Genomic DNA, 24305 nt, shown 5'->3' on the forward strand with positions numbered 1-24305 from the left:
AGGTGGCTAAAACACAGAGCCTACCCTCAAGTTGCTCACAATTTAGGACAAGTAGATATGATGACATCTATTAACTCAGAAATCTCCAGTACTGAAGAGTATTGAAGGTGGTGTGGGTGGGGAGGTCGGTAGAGATTTAACAGACAAAAAGTGATATTTGAGCAGAGTTTTGAAAGAAGAGTCAGAGTTCACTGGGTAGACAATGGGGAAGGGAGGTCTAGGTAGAGGGAAGTGCAGGGGCAAAGGCTTGGGTGATGAAAAGTATGTGAGGTTGGAACCTGGAATACAGGTGCTGTCTGTATGGCTGAAACACTCTGGGTTGTGTGTCGGGGAGAAAAGCTCGGAAAAAAGGCCTGAGAAGTATAGATGTTTGGAAGCAGATAGCAGAAAGGTCACTGACAAGAAAATAGGTTGTATGCAAGTAGAATTATTTTAAAATTTGTTACTGACATTTTGGTGTTGACTCATTATTAATTAACGTAGTCCCCTGCACTGCAGAACTACCCCAGCCTGTTTTTCATCTCATCTTGTGATAGTTAATATACTTTGTCTGCTGCAAACTCCTTCCACCCTTTTAAGAAATTTCTTCTTTTATTTTTCTCTCATGCTCTGGTTCTGAGGCAGTGCTTGAGCCTACAGTTCCTAGCATTATTTCTATTAGGTATGAACCATCTCATTAAGATGTATGTCTGGTTCCTTTAAATGTTACTTCTAAATTAAGCAGTAATACCAAATGAAGCTCCAGTGATGGGATGGAAAATGTCAACTGTCTTTTACCTATTAGACTGACCTATGAATATATCTCCATTTTTTTTTTAAGTTTTCATTTCTTTTTAATGTCAGGACAACTTAATAAAGCTCCATCTAGAGTTGTAACTTAATGGCTGTCAGAATCAGTCTTGATAATTGCTTCCTTTGGGTTATCTGCATGTTTTCTTTCCATCGGTAACAAAACCAATACTGACACCAATTCAGAGCATTAGACCCCCCAACATGCTTTCATGCGCACTTTTTAAATGGTTTGACCAGCAACCCTCTGAGTTTCACAGAATATTATTTTCCAGTGTGACAGGTGAGGAAACAGACTTAGCCTCATTAAAAATTTGCTGTATTAATGATACTTTTTGATATTTCATATGGCTGGTATTTTATGTGACTCTTTGGGAGACGGGTTCTCCTTCCTTTTAAAACCCTCAATAATGCCACCACCAAAGCCAAAGCTGTAAGTGCTTGTGTCGCCTTTTGGTATTCATGATTAAGATCACATTTATTTGTACCAATAATTCAATGTTACATCTCCCGAAGAGATGTACTGAGCAAGCACTGCAGTGACAAGATAAGTTGCCCTGTTTTGTTCCATATGTCTGTGCTCTAAGTATTCCATAGTTTTAATTGGTTCCCTGCAGAATAACATTTACAAGCATATGGTATGGAAAATGCTGACTGCTTTTGTTATCATGTATTTTAGTATGTGTGGTGGCCTCAGTTCACTTAGCCTTTAAATGTGATTATGAGGTTATTTAATGCACTTTAGGGCATACCATTCCTTAACCTGCCTACTGAGTGTTAAATACCATCGATATCGTGTATCGGGTAGCCCGTCCATGGTTGGGCAGAGCACGAATTCACAAAAGCTTTCATCATGGGTTTGTGCTGCAAGGATGCTCTCTCTCTCCCCGCCTCATGTGCGGTTTTCAAAGGCGCTGCGAGGCTGCCTTCAATTATGCTTGAGAGGAGGACGCGCTGTTGGGAGCCGCAGAGAGCCAAGAGGCACACAATAGAGCTCTCCGGCGCCTCGTTTGGGAGATTTACCAGCGATCCCTTGAAAAGGGAAAAGGGATTACAGATGTAAAATTAGACACAAGGATTGAAGAGGGCACCAGCTGTATCTTTGGATGTTAGAGTTGCTTTGGCACTTGGGTGGTTTCCTCGGGGAGCATGGTGGCAAAGTGCAGCTAGATTAATATTCCTGAGACTATGCGCAAGGCTTCTTTTTTAAAAAAACTTTTTATCGTGGAAAATTTAAAACATATAGAAAAGTGGGAAAAATGGTGTAGTTAATCCTCAGTGGACCCATGACTCGGTGTGTTAGTTTTCTAGGGCTGATGTAACAAACGACCAAAAACGGAGTGGCTTAAACAACAGAAATTTACTCTCACAGTTCTGGAGGCTGGAAGTTCAAGATCAAGATGTTGGCAAGGCCAGGCTTCCTCTGAAGGCGCTGGGGAGGGATCTGGTGCTGGCCTCTCTCCCAGCTCTTTGTGGTCTCAGAAGATCCTTGGTTTGTGGATGGGCTTCTCCCTGTGCCTTCACATCACCTTCCCTCTGTACACGTCTCTGTGTTTGAATTTACCCTTTTCAGAAGGTCACAGTTGTGTTAGATAAGGGTCCATCTAATGACAGCATTTCAGCTTAACTAATTACATCTGCATGACCCCAGGTCCAAATAAGTTTACATTTTCAGGCACTGGGGGTTAGGACCCCAACATAGGTATTTTGGGAAGGACATGAACCGTAACACCTTCCATGATTATCAGTGTTTTGCTAATCTCGTTTCATCTGTTCCTTACCACACGTAAAAAAAACAAACCACAGACATCATGTCATGTTACCTGTAAGTTCTTCAGTATGTATCTCTGACCAATACGGAGTTTTGTGGTGTGAGGGTGTGTGTCTGTGTGTATGTATGTGTGTGTGTGTTTTTCATAATCATCATGTAAAAGTTTTTTTTAACTTAATGAGAAGCATGAAAAGAAGAGTAGAGGCTCCTGCTGCTTTTCAGCCTGGGAAACTCTTATCTTGCTTCCGTTGAAGAAAGGCAAAAGTCACCTCCTTGGTGAAGCCTTCCCAACACCTAGGGCGGTTAATGGCTCCTGTCCTCTGCAGCCCCACGTTGTTCTTCCATGACTTGTAATACATAAGTAATTGTAATGTATTTGTAGCCGGGTGCAGCAGAGGTGGAAAAAAGACTGGCTTTTGTGCACTGTTGCTCTGTCTCTCTTCCTCCACTTCTTAAGAGAGATGTTTCTAGAAGCCCACTGAGGGGCAAGGAGCTGAGGAGGAGCTCAGGGAGGGTGAGCGGTGGGGAGGGTTTGGAATGTGCACGTGAGGATGCTTGAACAGTGGGGTTCACAGATGCTGCACCCACAGTGAAGGTTGCTGGCCATGAGGACACAGAGTTCCAAGGCCTACCCTTCCAGGTGCCAAGGACTCCTTAGATATGGCGTGGTATCTGTTGTTTCTAGAGGGGCCCAAACAATAGAAGCCTTCTATATATTCAGTTGTTTGTGGTCATCTGTATAAATGTTGATTATTTTCATCTTTTACAATGTCACTACCTACAGTGTAATTTTAAAAAATTGTCACAGTAATTAGGCTGGGCACGGTGGCTCACACCTATAATCCCAGCACTTTGGGAGGCCGAGGCAGGTGGATCCTGAGGCCAGGAGTTTGACATCAGTCTGGGCAACATGGTGAAACCCCATCTCTACTAAAAATACAAAAATTGGCCAGGCAGAGTGGCATGTGCTTGTAGTCCCAGCTACTTGGGAGGCAGAGGCATGAGAATCACTTAAACCCAGAAGGTGGAGGTTGTAGTGAGCTGAGATGGCACCCCTGCACTCTAGCCCGGGCAACAGAGTGAGACTCTGTCTTAAAAAAAGTTGTCATAGTAAATTATATTTGCCTCATTTGCCTCAAGATAATCAAGATTGACCACTGTAAGTTTAAAAAGATATAAAGTTCAAGACCACCCTGACCAACATGGAGAAACCTCGTCTCTACTAAAAATACAAAATTAGCCAGGTGTGGTGCACATGCCTGTAATCTCAGCTACTGGGAGACTGAGGCAGGAGAATCACTTGAACCTGGGAGGTGGAGGTTGCGGTGAGCTGAGATTGAGCCATTGCACTTTAGCCTGGGCAACAAGAGAGAAATTCCATCTCAAAAACAAAACAAACAAAAAACAAAACAAAAAAAACAAAAACCCGAAAAAAATGAAAAACCCCAAAACCCCCCCAAAAAAACAAAACCAAAAACAGCAATAACAAAAACCACATATAAAACAGCTAGCAGATAGCGTGAGGAAGGGCTGAGCATGGGCTTGGAGGCACGGGATTACCAAAGCACTACACACAGCTGTCAGCCAACATAGTACAGTTTTCCTTTGGTTTCACAGGGAACTGGTTCCAGGACCCTCCCTGAATACCAAAATCAGTGGATGCTCAAGTCCTTGTTGTAAAATGAAATAGTATTTTCTTATAATGGACACACTTCCTCCTGTATACATTAAATCATCTCTAGATTACTAATAATACCTAATATAACGTAAATGCTATGTAAATTGCTAAAGGAATAATGACAAGGAAAAAAGTCTGTATATGTTCAGTACAGATACAACCATCCTTTTTTTGTTTTTCTTTGAGTGTCTTATATGCCTGGTTGGTTGAATCCATGAATGTGGAACACGGGAATATAGATGGCTGGCAGAGAGGGAGGTGGTCAAATACACAGGCTTTGGTGATTCTCATTCTAGGACAGTTTGGACAGTCTGTATGGACCAAATGTATCTGTTACACAGGGATAATGTAGGATCTCCACACAGGATTCTGAGAATTCTGTGAAATGATGCCAGGCTCAGAGAAACAACATGATCCATGGTAGCTGCCCAGCAGTTGCTTTATAGCACCATTCACTTTGGATTTTATGTGAATGGCCCTCCCTGGAGTTGTGCAATGGTGAGGTACTCTTTGCTGCCATATTGTTATTAAATGGTTCTTGCCACTTGGGCTTCTGTTTCCAGTTGCGGGGGTTTTGTTAGCCAGGCAGTGGGAAAGAGGACCCCCTACCTGATGACGTCAGACCTGCCTGCCTTCTCTCACCCTCACCCCATATTTCACTATTAACACCCCCCACCACCATATCTGGAAACCAACCCATCGAGGAGGGCTTTTTTGTTTGTTTAGCATGTTCTCCCTCCTTTCCACTCTGAGACTCTAAAGAGGGAACTCAATGATGAGCGAATTAAATTATGAGTGAATTAAAAATTTACTCCTGGTTTCAAAAAAAAGTTGGGGCATCTTGCTCTCTTCTTTTGATAAAAATTTATATTTAACAGGACCTATAGGGATCTTAGTTGCTTTTGAAACATGAACAAAACAACAAAATCAGCTTGGAAGCGGAAGACAGGGCAGGACTTTGGTCTGTTAGTGAAGATAAACAATACTTTCTTAACTCAGTTCAACATCACCTTTAAAATGTATTACTCCTTTGGGTCTTTAAACCATAGATTCACTTCTCTCAATTGCTGTTGGAAGAGGATCTGACAAGTATAAATGAGGCTGCATGTTTCTATGTCAGGAAAAAGGCTTCACATCTATGCCTTAAGAAGTGAATTTGCATTAGTTATAAGTTATGTGTAAGGTTACTAATAATTCCAAATATTTTGAATTTTCAGAAAGATACTACGATATTATGAAATTGGTTTATCATATTCTGCTTGTTGTTAGAATTCTAGACTCCTGCTAAAAATGCTTTAGAAGAGTCTTATCTTAAGGAACATAAAATGGTGAGGAAACTTCAAGTCTTTAGTTGAGACTTTTACATAATTCATCACTGAACACAGCCACTTTCCCAAGATGAATACATATTTGTTTTATGAGATGTATAAAAAATTTTAAAAGCAGATTTCATCTATATTACAGCTGTTTATTATGGCAAAATATTTTGGTGAGCTGATGTATTTTTATTATGTATTATTAAGGTTTTCATAATATTTAAAAACCTTTCTCAGGTGTTAATCTCTGGATGTGTATTTTTTATTGAAAGTCTAATAAAAAGTAAAGTAACAAAATATTATTCTACTATAACAGCTTTCTGTTTAATATAGCTGACTTATTTAGAACATCAAGATAAAAAATATTTCTGTATTAAAAGTCCCTTCTGTAATCTATTTAGTTAATTATCTCCTTTAAAATTATAAAAATAAAATTCAAATTGATAATATAAAAAAATTTCCAATTGAGAGGCTCTGGAGACCCAAGTCCGTTTTCCTTATAGAAGAGAGCAGACAAAAGGAAAAATGTTTGAGCAACTGAAAAATAGGTTATTTACTACTTAGAATAATAAAACCATATTTTCCCAAGGTGGGAAGGCTCTGATGCTTAGAATACCTGAAACTTTTCATTGGGAGAGCTTGTTCTTAATAGAGCATGATATTCAGTTCATGTCAACATGTTTATGCTTTTGAAATATCAGTGGAATACTGTGGAATTTATATATGCATGCATTTCTGTATTCTTTGCATCTGTGTTTACTTCCTGTTGCACTATTCTCTGCGATAAAATGTGTATTTTAATAAACCTTTGTTGAATATCTACTAAGCGCCAGGTAATGTTTAGTTTTAAAAGCGTTTTCTATTTTGCAAAATATTTTGAAAGAGAGAGAGAGAACGATCCTGAGAGGTCACCTGGAAGGTGAGAGTTCTTCTGTCACTGAAAAACACACAGTGTAATAAATAATGGCATCATTAAAAACTGTCGTCTTTGCAAAGCACAGTAATTGCTCTGCAGATCCCTTGCACATTTCCCTGTGAACCTCCATAGCTGCGCTGTGCTGGAAACGATCTTCTCCTCCCTCCTGCTTCCAGCCGCTTATCTACTCATTACTGTCATGTCTGAGTGGGTTTCAGACATGCCAGGTGTGTGGTGTCACCGGCCTGACGTCCCTTCCAAATGCAGACATTTACACTCGCGAGTATTAAAGCAATAGATCTTCCTTATGACAACAAAAAGCTGACTGCAGAAAAGCGAAGCTTCTGGGAAAAGTCTTTGAGCGCGTCTTGGCTTGTTCATGGGGAGGAGAAGACCTGACTAATTAGCTCTAGCCCTTCTAATCCAAAGGAGCAGAAATAATTAAAGTATCGGGGGCAACCTGTGCCGCGCAGCAGCAGAGGCTACAGAAGGGGCGACACGATCTTAACACAGGACGTGATCTTAACACAGGCTCCGCAAAGAAAGTTCTGGGAATTTAGTGTACAGTGGTAGAAGCCTTTCCTTCCCCCTCTCCCAAAGATCTATTAAAGTAAAATTAAAATATTTATGAATCACAATTTTTTTCAATAAAAGTGAAAATACTTTAGAATAGAAGGGAAATTCCTACCAAAAATTAGGGCTGCTTAATTATTAAGATATTAGTCTTCAGGACAAATTTGAGACGTGGTAACAATTTTTCCTGATTGCTATTGCATTTCGAGGCTAGGTGAGTCTGCTGTTGCCCTGGGCAGAAGTCCTTTGTCCTAGAGGCACTGCTGCGAATGATCATGTAAATGTGATTGTAAATATTAGGGTAGAGGGGAGGGTTCGAACTTACAGAATTCCCTAATGGGGAATATTCAGGGGGTTGTTAGGAATGGTGGGCGCAGTAAACCAGCTCAGACTGGAGCTGGTGGACACCCGCAAGGCAGCCTCATGGCACATGTCTGTGCAAAGACGAACAGTTTGTTTTTCAGAAGTTTCCATGTTCTCAGTGGAGGACTTGGAAACATGTTTGGAAGAGTGGAAAAAGACAGGTGGAAGTTTCAAATGGTATCATAGCTTTGTTATTTTGGATCTTTTTTCTCTGTTTTTGATGTAAGTTACTGTAAATATCCTATGCCACCATTTACTCCCTGTCATGCATGTACTGAGTCATAGGAAGTTTTTTTCTTGATATATTATCAAGAAACAGTAAATAAAGAAATCCCGTCTATACCCACCTTGAATATAGAGTGGATTTGTTTTTCCCATAGATGGGGAATGTGGAAAGCAGGAAGCAAGCCTGAGTGCTCTCGTGAATCAAGATTGGAATCAGAATTTGGGGCTATTTCTCCACATCTTATTAATTGCTTTTATCTTAATTTGTAGCCAGGATAAATATTTAGTTACATGTACACAAAAGCCTAGGAATAACATGACTGTCAAGATTAAGAGAAAAAAAGCAAAACTGGCGGGGCACGGTGGCTCATGCCTGTAATCCCAGCACTTTGGGAGGCCGAGGTGGGCGGGTCACAAGGTTAGGAGTTCAAGATCAGCCTGACCAACATGGTGAAAACCCGTCTCTACTAAAAATACAAAAATTAGCTAGGTGTGGTGGTGGGCGCCTGTAATCCTAGCTACTCAGGAGGCTGAGGCAGGAGAATCGATTGAACCTGGGAGGCAGAGGTTGCAGTGAGCTGAGATTGCACCATTGCATTCCAGCTTGGGTGACATAGCAAGACTCTGTCTCAAAAAAAAAAAAAAAAAAAAAGCAAAAGTAAAGCAAAGTGAGGGCTCCTACTCCTTAATTTTCCTCCAGTCATTTTTCTGGTACTGAATCAACCTGACAGCCCTTGGAAGTATTGCTGATGTAGCCTTAAATTCTAGATCCACTGAGAACAATTTCCTTGTTCACTTATATTACAGGAGATGGTGTTTGAATCATGTCAAGGTGGTGTGTGATCGTTTTGCATGGTCTGAGGCGGTTCATTTTTCCTTCGTGGGTACCCATTATGTCATAAACACACTGTTGTTCTCCCCTACCCTCTCCCCATAAGACAAAAGATAAGAAAGAATGCCATAACCAGCATGAAACACATGCTGGGGGTGGCGGGTGGGGTTTGTGGTGTTGTGGGAGAGAGCAGAGCAGCAGGTGGGGGAAGAGAAAGATGCATGGGATGGCAGACAACCCATCTCCTTCTTTTCGCTACCCTAATTTCAACCTAGGCTCTAGCTGCACAGGAACTCAGAATTGGGGCTTATCGCTTTGATTATTCTTTCAACACATACTTAGTTGACTAATTTAACCAGGCACAAGTCTGAGATTGAAACCAAAGACATGACCTGTTGCAAAGAATGTGCACACAGGGGCCTGGGCTGTTCACAGCACTGGGTGGAAAGGGCATTCCCTCCCTCCTCCCTCCCTTCTGACAGTCTCCTCCCTCCCTCCCTCCTTACCTTCCTCCCTGCTTCCCTCCCTCTCTTCCTCTTCCTTCCTTCCATTCTCTCTCTTTCTCTCTCTGTCTCCTCCCTCCCTCCCTTCCTTATTACTTAAGTTTTCAAACATACATCAGCAGAGAGACCAAAGAGAACTCCGTGTGCCCATCTCCCAGCTTCAACAACTGCCAACATTTTGCAAAGAGGACTAATGTTGAATACTTAACCACCCTTGGGGAAGGCAAGCGTATGTCTTGTTGTCAATCTACTTATGAATAGGCAGTAGGAAGTTATTTGAACTTTACAAAACATTTTCCACATTTTGTCAACCGAATGAGACACTATAATAATTATGAAATACCATAAAAAGCACTATATGAAGTTTTAGAATTTGTTAGAGATTGCTGTATATAAAATCAGTGCCTGAGGGCAAAACCCCTATACCTCTGATTATTAATACAATGGGTAAAGTTTTTGTCTTGAAATCATTTGAACTTAAATTTCAGAGTGACTTCATGCTAGACATGCATTGATCATGCAAGCGTTGGGGACAGAGCTAAGAAACTCCCAGTGGCTAATTAGAATTGTGTCCTTCTCATCTGATGGTTTCTGTATCTATGTTAGGCCTCAGGATTGGGCCTGCTGGATGTACGTTTACTAATAGCAAGTCACGTTCTGTAGAGTTCAGTAGTATACCTGTGCACACTGCCTGAGATACTTAAAAATATTGCAACTGCCATGTCTTCAGAATAATAGATAAATTAGGATGTGTACCAACTCAGAAGTCGAGACTCTTGCCTTGAGAGAAAAGAGAAAAATATGTGATGACTTAATACTCATAAAATCCATTACTTTATAAAATCATTTTAATTCAGTTTTGGAACTTTAGACCATGAAGTGGGCAGAATGCACGTGTTGTGATGCTTGTGTGTGTATGTGTGGGTGTGGGCGTGTGTGTGTGTAGGAAGAGAGAGGCGAGAGAGGGAGAAAGGAAGGGAGAGAAAGTGAGAGTTAAGCTTGAGACAAGAATGGTTATTTTCAGCCTGTAGTATAAATTTTGACTTTTGTGCTGTTAACAAGGTGTTATCCCATGATACTGTTATTTCATAAGAATGTGACAAGGACATCACATGAAAATTGAAAATTATTTTCTGCCCAACTGTTATATCTGACGTGATCATTTTCACTAACAAAAATTGATTGGCGCATCTCCTGCATGTAGCACACTGTCTTAGGATGTCTTGGGGACACAAAGACTTGAGGCTGTCAGTTGGCTGATCTGTGGAAACCAGTCTCCAACCCTTGTTGATTGTACAGTGAGATTAGTAATAGTCTTTTGAATACAACCTCTTAATACATATATTTATTTCTGAATTCTACTCATGCATTACTATACTAGAATATAAGGAACATTGTAAAACATATTATTTATTTTTATTTTTGTAGTGGCGAGATCTTATTATATTGCCCAGGCTGGTCTCGAACTCCTGACCTCAAGTAGTCCTCCTGCCTCAACCTCTCACAGTGCTGGGATTACCCGCACAAGCCACCAGTCCTGGCTGTAAAACATATTTAAAAAAACAAAAAATAGGACTGGGTGCGGTGGTTCATGCCTGTAATCCCAGCACTTTGGGAGGGCAAGGCAGGAGAATCACGAGGTCAAGAGATCGAGACCATCCTGGCCAACATGGTGAAAACCCTGTCTCTACTAAAAATACAAAAATTAGCTGGGCATGGTGGCACACGCCTGTAGTCCCAGGTACTCAGGAGGCTGAGGCAGGAGAATCACTTGAACCCGGGAGGCGGAGGTTGCAGTGAACCGAGATGGTGCCACTGCACTCCAGCCTGGCAGCAAAGTGAGACCTTCATCTCAAAAAAAAAAAAGCAGAAAATGTAAAAGGATGGCACAAATAGGCATTTGCATTGTGTCCTCTCTAACATTGAGGTGCACTAACTCATTTTGGAAATCATTGAAGGGTTTCAACTAGGTGAATCCTGAGGCCTCTGCTAACACTAAACTTCAGCAAATCTAAATCACATAGCAGCAATTCTCTGAAATTGTGCTCAATCTAAAGCAACTCAAGCAGTCCTTTTCAAAGACCAGTTGCAGATATATTCTGCAGTTGACAGGGGCCACATGGTCCTTGGGAGCGTATTGTGGGTTCTCTTTAAGGCAATTGTTCCCAAACCTGGCTGCTCATGACAATCAGTCTTAATATTTCTGTCCATCTGATGAGCCAAAAAAAGAAGATGTTTTATTGTTGGTCTAATTTGCATTTCTGTGACTACTAATGAGACTGAATATCTTTTCATATATTCATTTCTTATTCTCTTAATTGCCTGATCACATTCATTACCGATGATTCCATTGGGTTGTCTTTTTAAAAGTCAATATACAGGAACCCTTTGTATGTTAGAAATACTGCCCTTTTAATGGCAAAATGGTAAAAATATTATGCAAATATTATCATCCACCCTGTTATTTACCTTTTATCATTCTTTTTGGTGCTATTGTCCTACCAAAATGTTCCTACTTTTTTAAAGACATTTAATAATGAAATGTTTGACACCTTAGACTTTTACTTATTTATTTAGGATCCAGGGGATACATGTACAGATTTGTTACATGGGTGTATTAGGTGATGCTGAGGTTTAGGATACAGATGGTCCTGTCACCCAGGTAGTGAGCATAGTACCCAATAGGGAGTTTCTCAGCCTACACTCTCCTTCCTCCTTCCCCCTTTAGTAGGCCCCAGCGTTTATTGTTCCCATATTTATATCCACGTATATTCAGGGTTTAGCTCCCACTTATAAGTGAGAACATGGCAGTATTTGGTTTTCTGTTCTGTGTTAATTTCCTTGGGATAATGTCCTCCATCCAGCTCTATATATTTAAATGCTGCAAAGGACATGATTTTGTTCTGTTTTATGTCTGTGTAGTATTCAATGATGTATATGTACCACATTTTCTTTTCCAATCCACCATTGATCGGCACCTAGATTGATTCCATGTCTTTGCTATTGTGAATAGTGTTGTGATGAACATACACATGCATGTGTCTTTGTGGTTGAATGATTTCTTTTCTTTTGGGTGTATACCCAGTAATGGGATTGTTGGGTCGAATGGTAGATCTGTTTTAAGTTCTTTGAAAAATCTCCAAGCTGCTTTCCACAGTGACTGAACTAGTTTGCCTTCCCACCAACAGTGACAGTTTAGATTTAATTTTAAGTTGCATTATCATTTTGACATGAGGCAAAGCAGAGGAGCATATGCAGTCCAGTCAAGAGCTAGGGAATCTAGGCTGCTCTTAGCTCAGTCTGAAGTATATTGTTGCAACATTTTCAGGAAACAAAGTAGGTAGATTGGGGAAAATACTGTACAGAGTGTGCTGCTGTTGCTTAGTACTCAAATGATAATGTCATATTAAATAATGCATGCTTATTGCATACTTAATGCAACTTTATTGAACAAGTTGTTCCATAGATGCCCAAGGCCAGAAAACAAAGTGTTTCTTATTGATATGACCAGAGTTGAATATGTTAATGATATTTTGGCAGTTTAATCATCAATGAGAGTAGGATAAACATCCTAAAAGATACACAGAGACAAATTTACAAATAATATGTTTATATGGAGACACTAAGGTTTTTGTGTCCATAGAAAAAAGTGACCTAAAGCACTCATAATCATAATGAGCATGCATTATACGACATTACCTATCAACATGGTAATGCTTAAATATACCAGGTTTGAAAATTAGGTATTTTTATGGATGGGAATGTAAATTTCTATAACTTTCCAGTGAACATTAAAATACATTCTTTGACCCAGAAATTTAAGATCCAGGAATTTATCCTGAAGAGATAACTAGGGATAGATACAAAAATTATCTTCCAAAGTATTCACTGCAGCTTTATTTATACCACAAAATAATAAAATATTATAAATTAAATCTTTAACAATAGAGAATTGACTGAAGTATGATGATCCATATTAAGAAATACTATATCCATTAAAAATTATTGTCATTATCTCGTTCATTTATTCACTTTTTTCAATAGTGATTGAACACTTACTGTGTGCAAAGCAGTAGGTTGGCAGCTGGAGTTACAAAAGCAAACAGAAGTCATCTATGGCCAAGACGAGATTTAATTTTGGAAGTTGAAAAGAATACTTAGAGTGCTGTTCATTTTAAAAAGAGAAGTTAAAAAAATATTATGCATAATAGGGTCACAGTATGCAAAAGAGAAATCATAGAAGTATAGAAAAAAGCTGAGAGGAATACATTTAATAAAGTAATTAACTGGAAATTCAGAGTTTTTTTTGTGAGTTTCTGCAAATGTTTTGTAATGAACATACTTTATGAAGACATTAACATATAAACCTTAGGTGACGTGAGTGTAGGGTTCTGTGTGTGTGTAGCAGGGGCATTCTTTCTCATTTGGGTTTTAAAACTCTTGGGTTGCCTTTGATGTTGATCATTTAGTAAAAGCAGCTCTTCTAGGCTTTTCCTAAGGCTCAGTTTTCTTAGGTGGTTTTGCATGACTCCAACTTGGAGGCCTAAGTACAGTAAAAGGATACAAGACAGCACAAGGTCAGAAGACACAAGGAAAAGACTTGGGACCCAGATACATGTTCATAGGAGGCTAAATGAAAAGGACTGCAGCTCTTTTTTTTTTTTTGAGATGGAGTTTCGCTCTTGTTGCCCAGGCTGGAGTGCAATGGCGCCATGTCAGCTCACTGCAACCTCTGCTTCCCAGGTTCGAGTGATTGTTCTGCCTCAGCCTCCCAAGTAGCTGGGACAATAAGCATGTGCCGTCACACCTGGCTAATTTTGTATTATTAGTAGAGATTGGGTTTCACTATGTTGGTTAGGCTGGTCTCAAACTCCTTACCTCAGGTGATCCGCTGGGATGACAGGTGTGAGCCACCACACTCAGCCAAGACTGCAGCTCTTGAGCCTGAAAAGGGAAGGGTGAAGAGATTATAAGGATCCGTGAAACCATGGAGGTCAAACTCCTAGAATAGGGCACCTGTTTAAGCCAGAAGGAACCAGTGGGTGATAAAAGCATGCATCTCCCCACAACAGTGGGATGGCTGGAAAGTGAAAACATCTCAGGAAGCTATGTAGGACAATTCCCTTAGGGGCTCTTCAGGGAAGTTAAAGATTGCAGGGCCTATCCTTAACTTTTTGAGAAGGAAGAGAAATAACGGTGCTGCTACTAAAATTCTCCTTTGAAGCCACTGTCAGAGTGAGGATCCTAAATAAAAATACAAAAAAAAAAAAAAAGCTGTAAACAAAATAACACTTCTTGGCCATGTTATTTTTATGACCCAGAAGATATAAACTGTATCCAGAAGTATATAAATGATATTTGAATCACTCCATTTGAGAAAACTTTGTTTTCAAGATGGGCAGCAAACAGGCTAAGGAAGAATGGATTAAGCCGAGACAGTGAAAAAGTGGTTTAGTTGATGTCCAGTGCAACAGGCTTCAAGGATCCTGACTGCAGGGAACTCAGGCTTTGAGTTTAGGTTTTGGCTCCTCCATGCCTACCCAAAATGGCCCTTCGCACATGAGAAAACAGAAGGAAGCCCAGAGGCACAGGGCCTGAATTTTGCTCACACTGATGCCTGTTCCCTATCTTTCTCAAATAACAGATTTTAGATTTCTCATAATCACATCATTACCTGGAGAACACTTGAGACCCAATGGGAGAGAATGCTGTCGGAAACAAAGAACGAAGAGAAATTCAGGAGGAGGTCAGGAGTTCTCAAAATCGTCTTACACCCAGGGCCAATATCAAAAGGCATCTCATTTATTTACCACACCAGCAAAGAATGTGACTTTATCCCTACGCAGCAGAGCTGCTGAGGGGGCACTTGTCCTCGCCTCTGGACATCTCCAGGCCCCGCCTTGGCCCGTGCTGCTCACCTGGACATGGTACCATCTATTTCCCCTCCCACCCTGGCTTTCTTGGTGCTGTGACTGGGTTTGAATTAGAGACCTGTAGGGTCGTGAGCAGCACATTAGGTCTCCTCCTGCCCATTCTTGGGAGGCTTCTTACTTAGAATCGTGGCAGCCACAGGTGTTTGGGGTCTCCTGGGGAGGAGCTGGGCCCTTTCCACGTCACCTTGCAGCTGGTCTTCTGAAAGGAAGACCCCCTCGTTGACTTAGAGCTAGCAAGTGGTCAAGGGACTCACTGGTTCAAAGGCCCACCTCCTTTCTAGCTTTCTTTGGAGATACCATCCTAGAATTTCAGGAGGTCTTTTTCCGTCTTGTTTCTTTATTTGTTGTTTAGAAGTAAGGGACTAAGAAATGTGCCCCCACTTCAATGTGTGTGGAAAGTGAATATCCAATTTCTGTGGGTTTTGTCTACCAATATTTTACAAAATTCATTTCAATTAATTATTTTTGAAAAAATGTTCACAAAATTTTTAAGAAAAAAGATTTGGGGATATTTGAGGATGAGTTTGAAAAGTCGTCGTATAACTGAATTGCAAGGGCTCCTTGTGAAACCGCCTTTGCAAAAATGAGAGCAGTAAGGGAAACCTGACAACTGACTCCTCCTTGATTCTACCAGGCTGAACTGCTTTTGTTCATACTTGTTTTAAGGTGGTCATAGTCATTTTCTTGAATGGATCCCCTCCTTGTTCAAAACTGGAAACTGTATTTGTAAATACTAACAAAAGTTCACAAGGTTAGAGTTATGGGAAGCGCTTGAACTTTGCTAAGGAATAGGCATACTGCCCTTGTTTTCCTATTAGTTGCTTACTGCCTCAGCGTTATGTAACTGGGAGTCACAAGATCGATAACTTCCCCAACTACTCCTACAGATAACATCACTCTTGTGAAACCTAAATAACTGGTCTTTGAGATATTTTTCAGATTTAGCATTTTGGCACACTGAGAAACACCACTTGGTCCTGAGACTCCCTCCCGGGAACTGACTCAGCTATGCAAAGACAGTTTAGATACCCCTGTGAGTTCATCTCTAGCCAATCAATTGTTTCACCTTTCCAGCCTCTGCCCGCTAAAGTACCTTTAAATACCCTAGCCTCTGAATTCCTGAAGAAGCAGATTGGAGAAATACCTCCTGACTTCCAACTTGGCTAGCCCTGTGATGCTTAAACTTTCTTTGCTGATATATCTGCTATTCTCGGTGCAGATATATTGTTTTTTTCTGGGCAATGGACAAGAAGAACCCATAGGATTGGGGCACTTTATTACAAGGTATATGGCAGCAGCAACCTTGCTTCTAAGAGGGTGTGGTAAGGAAAAAGCAAATGGGGGGTCCTAGGCTTGGGACCAGAAGAGGAGGCCCTCTTTCTGGTCAATTCTTTTGGGTGGCTTGAAAGTGCTTTTGCCTAGCAAGTGCGACTTCATGTAATGGGCAGTTGAATCTGAATATGTAGGCATTTTGTGGGCTTTTAAAAAGAGATGAGAAGTTAAGTCTTATTTTGCTGGTATAAATTATACTTTGAAAGCACATTAAAGTTGTGATTTTGAATACTGGCAGAGTCAATATATTTTCTTTTTTACATTGATTATGGAAAGATTCTGTCTATCTATTTCGGAAGTGTATCTAGATGACAAAGCAGTATAGTATCTATTTGAACCCCTGATCATATTACATTTTGTATTGGGTTGGGGCAGCACTGGGCTTAGGCATTAGCAAAGGGTTGCCTGTCTTTTGAGATTCCTTGATGCTTGGTGTGCTTGTATTTGTTGATGTTAAAGAATGGATATTTATCAGCACTTTGGAAGGCCGAGGCGGGTGGGTCACGAGGTCATGAGATCGAGACCATCCTGGTCAACATGGTGAAACCCCGTCTCTACTAAAAATACAAAAAATTAGCTGGGCACGGTGGTGCATGCCTGTAGTCCCAGCTACTCGGGAGGCTGAGGCAGGAGAATTGCCTGAACCCAGGAGGCGGAGGTTGCAGTGAGCCGAGATCGCGCCATTGCACTCCAGCCTGGGTAACAAGAGCAAAACTCCGTCTCAAAAAAAAAGGGGAAAAAAAAAAAAAAAGAATGGATATTTATTCAGCAGACTGAGTCCCTCCAGGCTAAGAGTTTGCAAAGTCACATTTGGAAAATGTATACACTAGGCAATAATTATTTGCTGAACATGCTGGGCCTGTTCTTCCCTTGGCCTGAGACACCCTTTAGTCCCACTTTCTTACAGATCTTTACTCCAATTCCACTTTTTTTTTTTATTATACTTTAAGTTCTGGGATACATGTGTGGAATGGGCATGTTTGTTACATAGGTATACACGTGCCATGCTGGTTTGCTGCACTTATCAATTTGTCATCTACATTAAGTATTTCTCCTAACACTATCCCTTCCCTTTTCCCCTACTGCCCAACAGGCCCCGGTGTGTGATGTTCCCCTCCCCGTGTCCATGTGTTCTCATTATTCAACACCTACTTATGAGTGAGAACATGCAGTGTTTGGTTTTCTGTTCTTGAGTTAGTTTGCTGAGAATGATGGTTTCCAGCTTCGTCCATGTCCCTGCAAAGGACATGAATTCATCCCTTTTTATGGCTGCAGAGTGTTCCATGGTATATATATGCCACGTTTTCTTTATCCAGTCTATCACTGATGGGCATCCAACGCCACTTTCTAATGAGCCTCAGCTCATCTCATCTCATCCCCCTTTTATGATTTTTTTTCCATGTAAATTATCTGATTATTTGGTTCATCATTTCTTCATGCACTAAACTGCAAGTGCAGTGAGGGATGGGATTTTTCTCCATCTGGTTTACTGACATATCCTTAGGGCCTAGAACAGTGCCTGGCACAAGCAGGTTTTTATTGTTTGGGTGACAATAGTAAATCAAATTGGTGAAACTGTATGTTTATCCTTATTGTCCCTTTTATTTGGGCATGGTTTGTCTGTTTGTGAATCATTCATAGCACAATTTGAACTGTATCAAGGGACATCAGTATCAAGATTGAGCACCCGTGAGTCTCTGACAATGTGGAGATGTGAAACAGGAAGGGGCCCACGGACCTTCAGTGAGCAGTGCAGAGGATCTTTGCGGTCAGGAGTCTCTTTTGTGTTCTGTGAACTAGTCAGTTTCACTTGCTGCCCCTACAGATGGGCCCATTCCCTCAGGGTGCACCGGAACCATGGGGACCTCCTATTACCTGCCTGAGACACCTGAAAAGTCTGAAATCAGTTCCCAGACTTTTCTGCCTTGGCTTGAGCCCTGTGTTTGTTCTGTTTGCACAGCCAAGGTCATTTGTGGGGGAAAGCTTGAGAGTGGGAACTGAATTCTCTGGCTCTTGCTCCCAATTTGAAGAGCTTGAGCTCACCTACAGGGTGAGTCTACATGACTAATTTTATGTTTTATTTCTCTAAGTAGGCAGGAGTTTGAGCATGGTTATCCTTTGCTGCCCCCCAATTCTATCTTTTCAGTGGTTACTGGTAGGAATTGGGCACTTAACATCTGAGATATTCGGAGGTCAAGCCTATCCCTTTCAAGGCTTACTGGTGGCACAAAAGGTACCTTCCGATTGGACTGTCCCTTTCTGTCTGGTCCACCATTCTCAGCCAGGCTGAAATTTCCAGTCATCTTTTTGGATTATGGCATGATTTCTAGAAGGTCTCTTTACAGTGAGACCATATTATATTGGTGACGCGTTGACCCAGGAGTACTCACTGGCATATATTCTACATTAGAGTTGCTGGTGGAGGATCAGATAGGTCCTTGAGAGCCTGGGCACCAAGATGGTACATTTTGATGGATGGGGGTGGGGAGGAAATAGAGTCCTGAAGCCTGGAAACTGTATATGGACTGAGGATGGCAAATATGGGTGATTGGCATTGGAAGAGGCCATGACCATGAGGGAACTTGCTGCATGGGAAGAAGATAAGTGAGGAGAGAAATGAGAGAACATGAAAACAGAGACCTGTTGGCCAGGCACGGTGGCTCAAGCCTGTAGTCCCAGCACTTTGGGAGGCTGAGGTGGGTGGATCATCTCAGGTCAGGAGTTCAAGACCAGCTTGGACAATATGGTGAAACTCCATCTCTACTAAAAATACAAAAGTTAGCCAGACATGGTAGTGAGCGCCTATAATCCCAGCTACTCAGGAGGCTGAGGTAGGAGTATTGCTTGAACCTGGGAGGTGGAATGAGCTGAGATCATGCCATTGCACTCCAACCTGGGTGACAAGAGCGAAACTCCATCTCAGAAAAAAAAGAAAAGAAAGGAGAGGAATGTGGCACCAAGGAGAACTCTCAAAATTTTGTAGTGGGGCATGCTATGGTCCTGACCCATTATACCTTTTTCTCTTTAAATGGAGAGAGATATATCAGCAAATAAAGATTAATTTACTTTTAATCCATGTAAATTAAACTTGTAATTATCTTACAAGGTTCCTGAGTTATGAGAGTTGGTGTAGCATGCTTTGGGGTTGCAATCTTCATTTAGCACCTTTTCTTTTTTAAGTATAATTGGTTTTGGACTTGGTAATGAATTGGCACACAAATCTTGCTGCACTCCCAGTGTCTTCTTTTGTGTCAGTTGAGGGTTGAACACAAAGCTATGTCGGGGAATGATCAAGCTTAGACAAGAAGCAAATAGGTTGGTTTTGGGGGTAATTTTGATGGCACAGATGTCTGAAGTCTTGCTGTATTTCATTCTCTCTTCTCCCCGAATTCCTTGCTCACTTATGTGGACACTGAGGTCCGCATAGTGTTAAGAAGTCACTATGGCATTAGTACAGGGCAGAGGAGATGAGGCTCACTGCATTGGCCTGGCCCGTGGATTCTGGAAACAACCCTGGTCCATCACAGACTCCTCTGACCTATAAAAAGTGCTGCTAATTTTCTTACTGTCTGCCTTATAAGATTTGGGAAGAGAAATGAGGTAATGTCTACTTAGATCTTTGAGCTTCTCGGATGAACAGCATTCTGCAGTAATATGATTTCCTAATGTGTTTGTTTGTATTGTAATAGACTACAATTCCATTTACCTAGATTTCTTTATGTGCTCCTAGAATATTTGACTGTCTTGCACAGGGGAAGCAGCCTGACATTGAGAGTGAGAACTGGACCTAGACTAGAACCTTTAAAGTACATTTAGCTGAGTGATCCAGCAATACATTTATGAGTTTAGGGGAAGGAAACTGGGAGAGGAAGAAATGGAAGTTAGATTTGGTAGTGACAGGGGAGGGGAATATCATTATCTTCAGAGAGTTTATATCATACTTTTAAATCGTGCTGTTTTGCTGAGTATCAATATCCCAATTTTGAAAAAAAAATTATTTTAATTTAGCAATGTTACATATTAGATGACATCTTCGACACTGGTCCTGCTCTTGCTGTATCTCACAGATAGACTCTAATGTAGCCCCCCCGAAATTTGGTTTGTTACATTTGTCGGCCCACAACCTATTGTGTTTGACTCTGATACCAGCAGTTCCATACACACACTGACAGTTTTTTAGATTCATTATAAAAATATGCAGTAGATTACGAAATAATACTTTGTCTTTGTTCTGCATATAAATACTTTAAAAAAAATTAAAACAGACATGAGCAAGCTAACCTTTTATATAGCGTTTGGAACAGTAGTACAGCTAAGCTGGCTTTCTAGGTAGTTCTAAAATGAGAAGTTAAAACAAATGATGAAAAGTGGGGAAAGTATATACACGTGTCATCTCTGACATACCATAAAGTTCTTATTTGTGTGACAATGATCTGTATTGGATAGTTTTGCTAGGACATTACTAGAAGCAGTTGGTTCTTTGGAAGTTTCGAAAGAATGTCAGCTTTCCACAAAGGACTTTTTAAATAGCTGTTTAGTCAACCAGGAAATGAAACAGGAAGTCTTCGCTTCCAGAGGAGACTGTATGATAATACACACTTTTTAAGAACAACTAATTTTTATTTTCGGAGGGACAAAAGTGTTACAAGTTTCATTTGCTAAATTATAAAATATAAAACAGAGAGTACATATCTTGTTACCCAAATGTGACATGAAAAAATCCTTACCAAACTGTGTGTGTGTTTGCTTATTTGCATGCCAGACTCATATGAAAAAAGTCATTTTGTTTGTTTCTTAAATTGAGGATATCTTATATAAAGAAATGATATCGAATACTATGCCCCTTAAAATGATATTTACTAAAAAATTATGATTCAGAGATAAGTTAATATTAAGTTAAATTATGGGTAATCTTAATAAAACCACATTTCCTCTTCCTGACAATTGACTAGAGTTTGAGTGACTATTTCAGAGTGTGTTAAACACTTTGTACAATTTTTATGTTCTCATGTAAAACTTCATGATAAATTTATGATTTTCTTCCATTGTATATAAATATAGATAAGGCATACTTTTTTAAAGATGAAAAAAATCTCATGTTTATATCATTCTGTCAGCAGTTAAATTATGATGTTTTATTTGAATTTGTTTCAGAATCGAAGCAAACGCTTAGAGAAGGTCCACGTGGTTATTGGGCCTAAATCGTGTGACTTGGATTCTCTCATTTCTACCTTCACGTATGCTTACTTTCTAGACAAGGTAAGGGAAAAAAAGGATAATACTTCTTATATTTAAAATTATTATGTCATTTTAAGAAGAAACATTTTCTAGAAACAAAGGAACCTATTGACTTAATTTTTAGTGTTCTGATTTGTTGTTGCAGAGAATAAAGTATTATCATCCATGAATCAACAAATATTTCTTGGGTACCTACTATATGTCAGGCATTCTTCTAGCTATTTCTTACCAACTCTCCTTCTAAAACAAGTTTTCAAATAAAAAATTTTAAATGTTCATAATAGTTGATTAATTTTGTGGAAATTCATAGAATGAATAAAACTAAGAATCAGATTTCTTATTTTTTTTTGTCATCTTTGCTGATAGTCCTACCCTTGGGAGCAGAAAAATACGTGCAGAATAACTTGTGTGAACAGTACATGAACGGCAGAGCACATTGGCTAGAGTTTTCAGTGACAGGTATTACATGTCAAATCTACGTCCTGTAGGGCCTTGTTTGGTTTTGCCTTGTAGCCTGACTTTGTACAGCGAGATCATCCTCAGTTAGTGAGCATCTTCCTTGAGGAAGAATCTTTCTGATCTGTGAAGCATATGACACACCTTTGGAAGTGGAAAAGACCTTTCAACAGATTGCTTTAAAATTTCAAATCTATAAAATTCATGAGCTCATGATAATGGCCTTTTTATTAACTTAACGCCTAAAAATGTATGTTATGAATGTCTAGGTGCTTTTTTCAACGTCACACAATTTTTAATTTTTCAGAATCTGATTTGTTTCACTGCAGTTTTGTTTGGATCCTTGGCCCCTGACAGTAGGCAGAGCTGGTCTAAAGTGATTTAAATTCACACGAAGCCTAGTCTTCCAGAATGAGCTGTGGGTGGCAAGAACTGCTCTAGGGCAAAAGCTGATAAAAAATACTGGGGAAAATATTCTGATCTCTACATGTGGGCTTCATATCAGATTTATTTTAAAATTTGTTGAACTTTACAAGGGAGATTAATTGGTATGAGAAGATAAATGTGCTTCTGTTAAGACATGCATATTAACACTAATTTTGTTAACTGGTTTTTTGACTCCTAGAAAAAAATGTTACTTATTTAGAGAACATAAGAGTTGACAGAACCAGAATGATTTTTAGACTGATAGTGGCATGGACTTGGAAGGAAATGATATAATAATAATAATACCAGCACTGCTACCTACTACAATGTCTGGACATCCAACAAAAGGGGCAGAAAAAGTAATTGTGATAGATAAAACAGGTAGATAGATAGATAGATAGATAGATAGATAGATAGATAGACAGATAAAAATAAAAAGACGTGGATTCTCTTCTTCAGAGGTTTGTCACTAAGCATGGAGACGAATGTGGAATTACTGAAAGGTCTCATACTGAGAATTTCATTATATTTCTCTGCCTTTCTCTTAGTTTACTTGGTCCCCTGCTAGTGGCCTGGGTCTCCATTTACATTTTCTTCAAGAACCCAACTACTTCCTCTTAGATTATGAACATGTAGGATAAGCAAAGAGTTTTTCTGCTTCATGCATTCGACCCCATTTAAATCCTTCTCACTCTGGTAGGTGAACCCTTTTACAGATGGGGAACTCAGAAAGGAAACTGGCTTTCTCAAAGTTGCATGATAGAGGCTGGGGCTGGAACCTAGTTCTCGTGACATCAACTTCAGAACAGGTCTTGCCAGGAGAGGCTCAGGTCACATGCCTGACTTGCCTATTGATTCTTCCCTACTCAAGTTTCAGTATCAGGAGTTAGATAGAATGCTCCATTAATTAGGAAAAATAACTTGTTTTACATAAATTATTAACACTTATTATGCAATTGTGATTCAGTATTACACGACAGGAGGGAGAAAACCCATTTTGTTGGAGTGGCTTTGTGCCTTGTATGCTATAGCAGTGGCTGATTCGTTTCCCTCATTCAATAAATATGTACTAAATGTTTACTATGTGCCAGACTGTTTTATACACTGGAGACATAAGTGAACAAAACCATCAAAAAGCCCTGCCTTCTTAATGCTAGAAAGGGAGACAGATGGTAAAGATATCAAAACTGTGTGACAAGTTGGTGATGGTGTGAGAATAAAGGCCATTTACTTTATGCACAAATACCATGTCACTGAACCCCACATTCTCTCAGTGATAGGATTATTGCTGTACATTCATAGTAATTTTTTTTTTTTTTTTTGAGATGGAGTCTCACTGTTGCCAGGCTGGAGTGCAGTGGTGCAATCTTGACTCATTGCAACCTCCGCCTCCCGGGTTCAAGCAATCTTCTGCCTCAACCTCCCGAGTAGCTGGGACTACAGGCACCTGCCACCATGCCCAGCTGATGCCCAGCTAATTTTTGTATGCTTAGTAGAGACAGGGTTTCACTATGTGGCCAAGATGGTCTCAATCTCTTGACCTCGTGATCCGCCTGCCTTGGCCTTCCAAAGTGCTGGGATTACAGGCATGAGCCACCGCACCTGGCCCATTCATAGTAATTTTTAAAGCACCTTTATTTTTAACATTCCTGTAGCAAAATAAGTATTATTTTGACTCTACAATTCTCTACCTCTCTCCTATCTCCTGTTTTCTCTAATTGCCACAGATTGTTTTATAAGAAACATGTTAATAAAAAGTGTTTTTTATTATTTAGGAAATCAATAGAGATCACCATCTGATAGTCTGTAGGCTGAAGCTGGCTCATAAAGGAATTTCCACTGACTGACATTCTGGATTTTTAAAAATTCAGAATGTCACAATTAATACCCCAAATCTAGATTTCAACCTTCTCTTGGGTAATTAAAAGTTTTAACTACACTGGGCCTGAATTTT

General features: G+C 40.1%; 1 protein-coding gene across 9 annotated transcripts in view; it reads left to right on the plus strand.

The window, feature by feature from the left end:
- The window catches only part of PRUNE2 (prune homolog 2 with BCH domain), a 292750-nt gene that overhangs the window by 28533 nt on the left and 239912 nt on the right, over window positions 1–24305 (plus strand). For all 9 annotated transcript variants that reach the window (XM_012474548.2, XM_012474544.3, XM_064361635.1 and 6 more), the window contains exon 2: window positions 21386–21490. In XM_012474548.2, coding sequence (XP_012329971.2) covers window positions 21386–21490 — 105 coding nt within the window. The remainder of the gene's footprint in view (window positions 1–21385; window positions 21491–24305) is intronic.

Source organism: Aotus nancymaae, unplaced genomic scaffold (genome assembly GCF_030222135.1).
Source record: "Aotus nancymaae isolate 86718 unplaced genomic scaffold, 86718_ANA_hifiasm-v0.15.2.pri h1tg000041l, whole genome shotgun sequence".
Lineage (NCBI taxonomy): Eukaryota > Metazoa > Chordata > Mammalia > Primates > Aotidae > Aotus > Aotus nancymaae.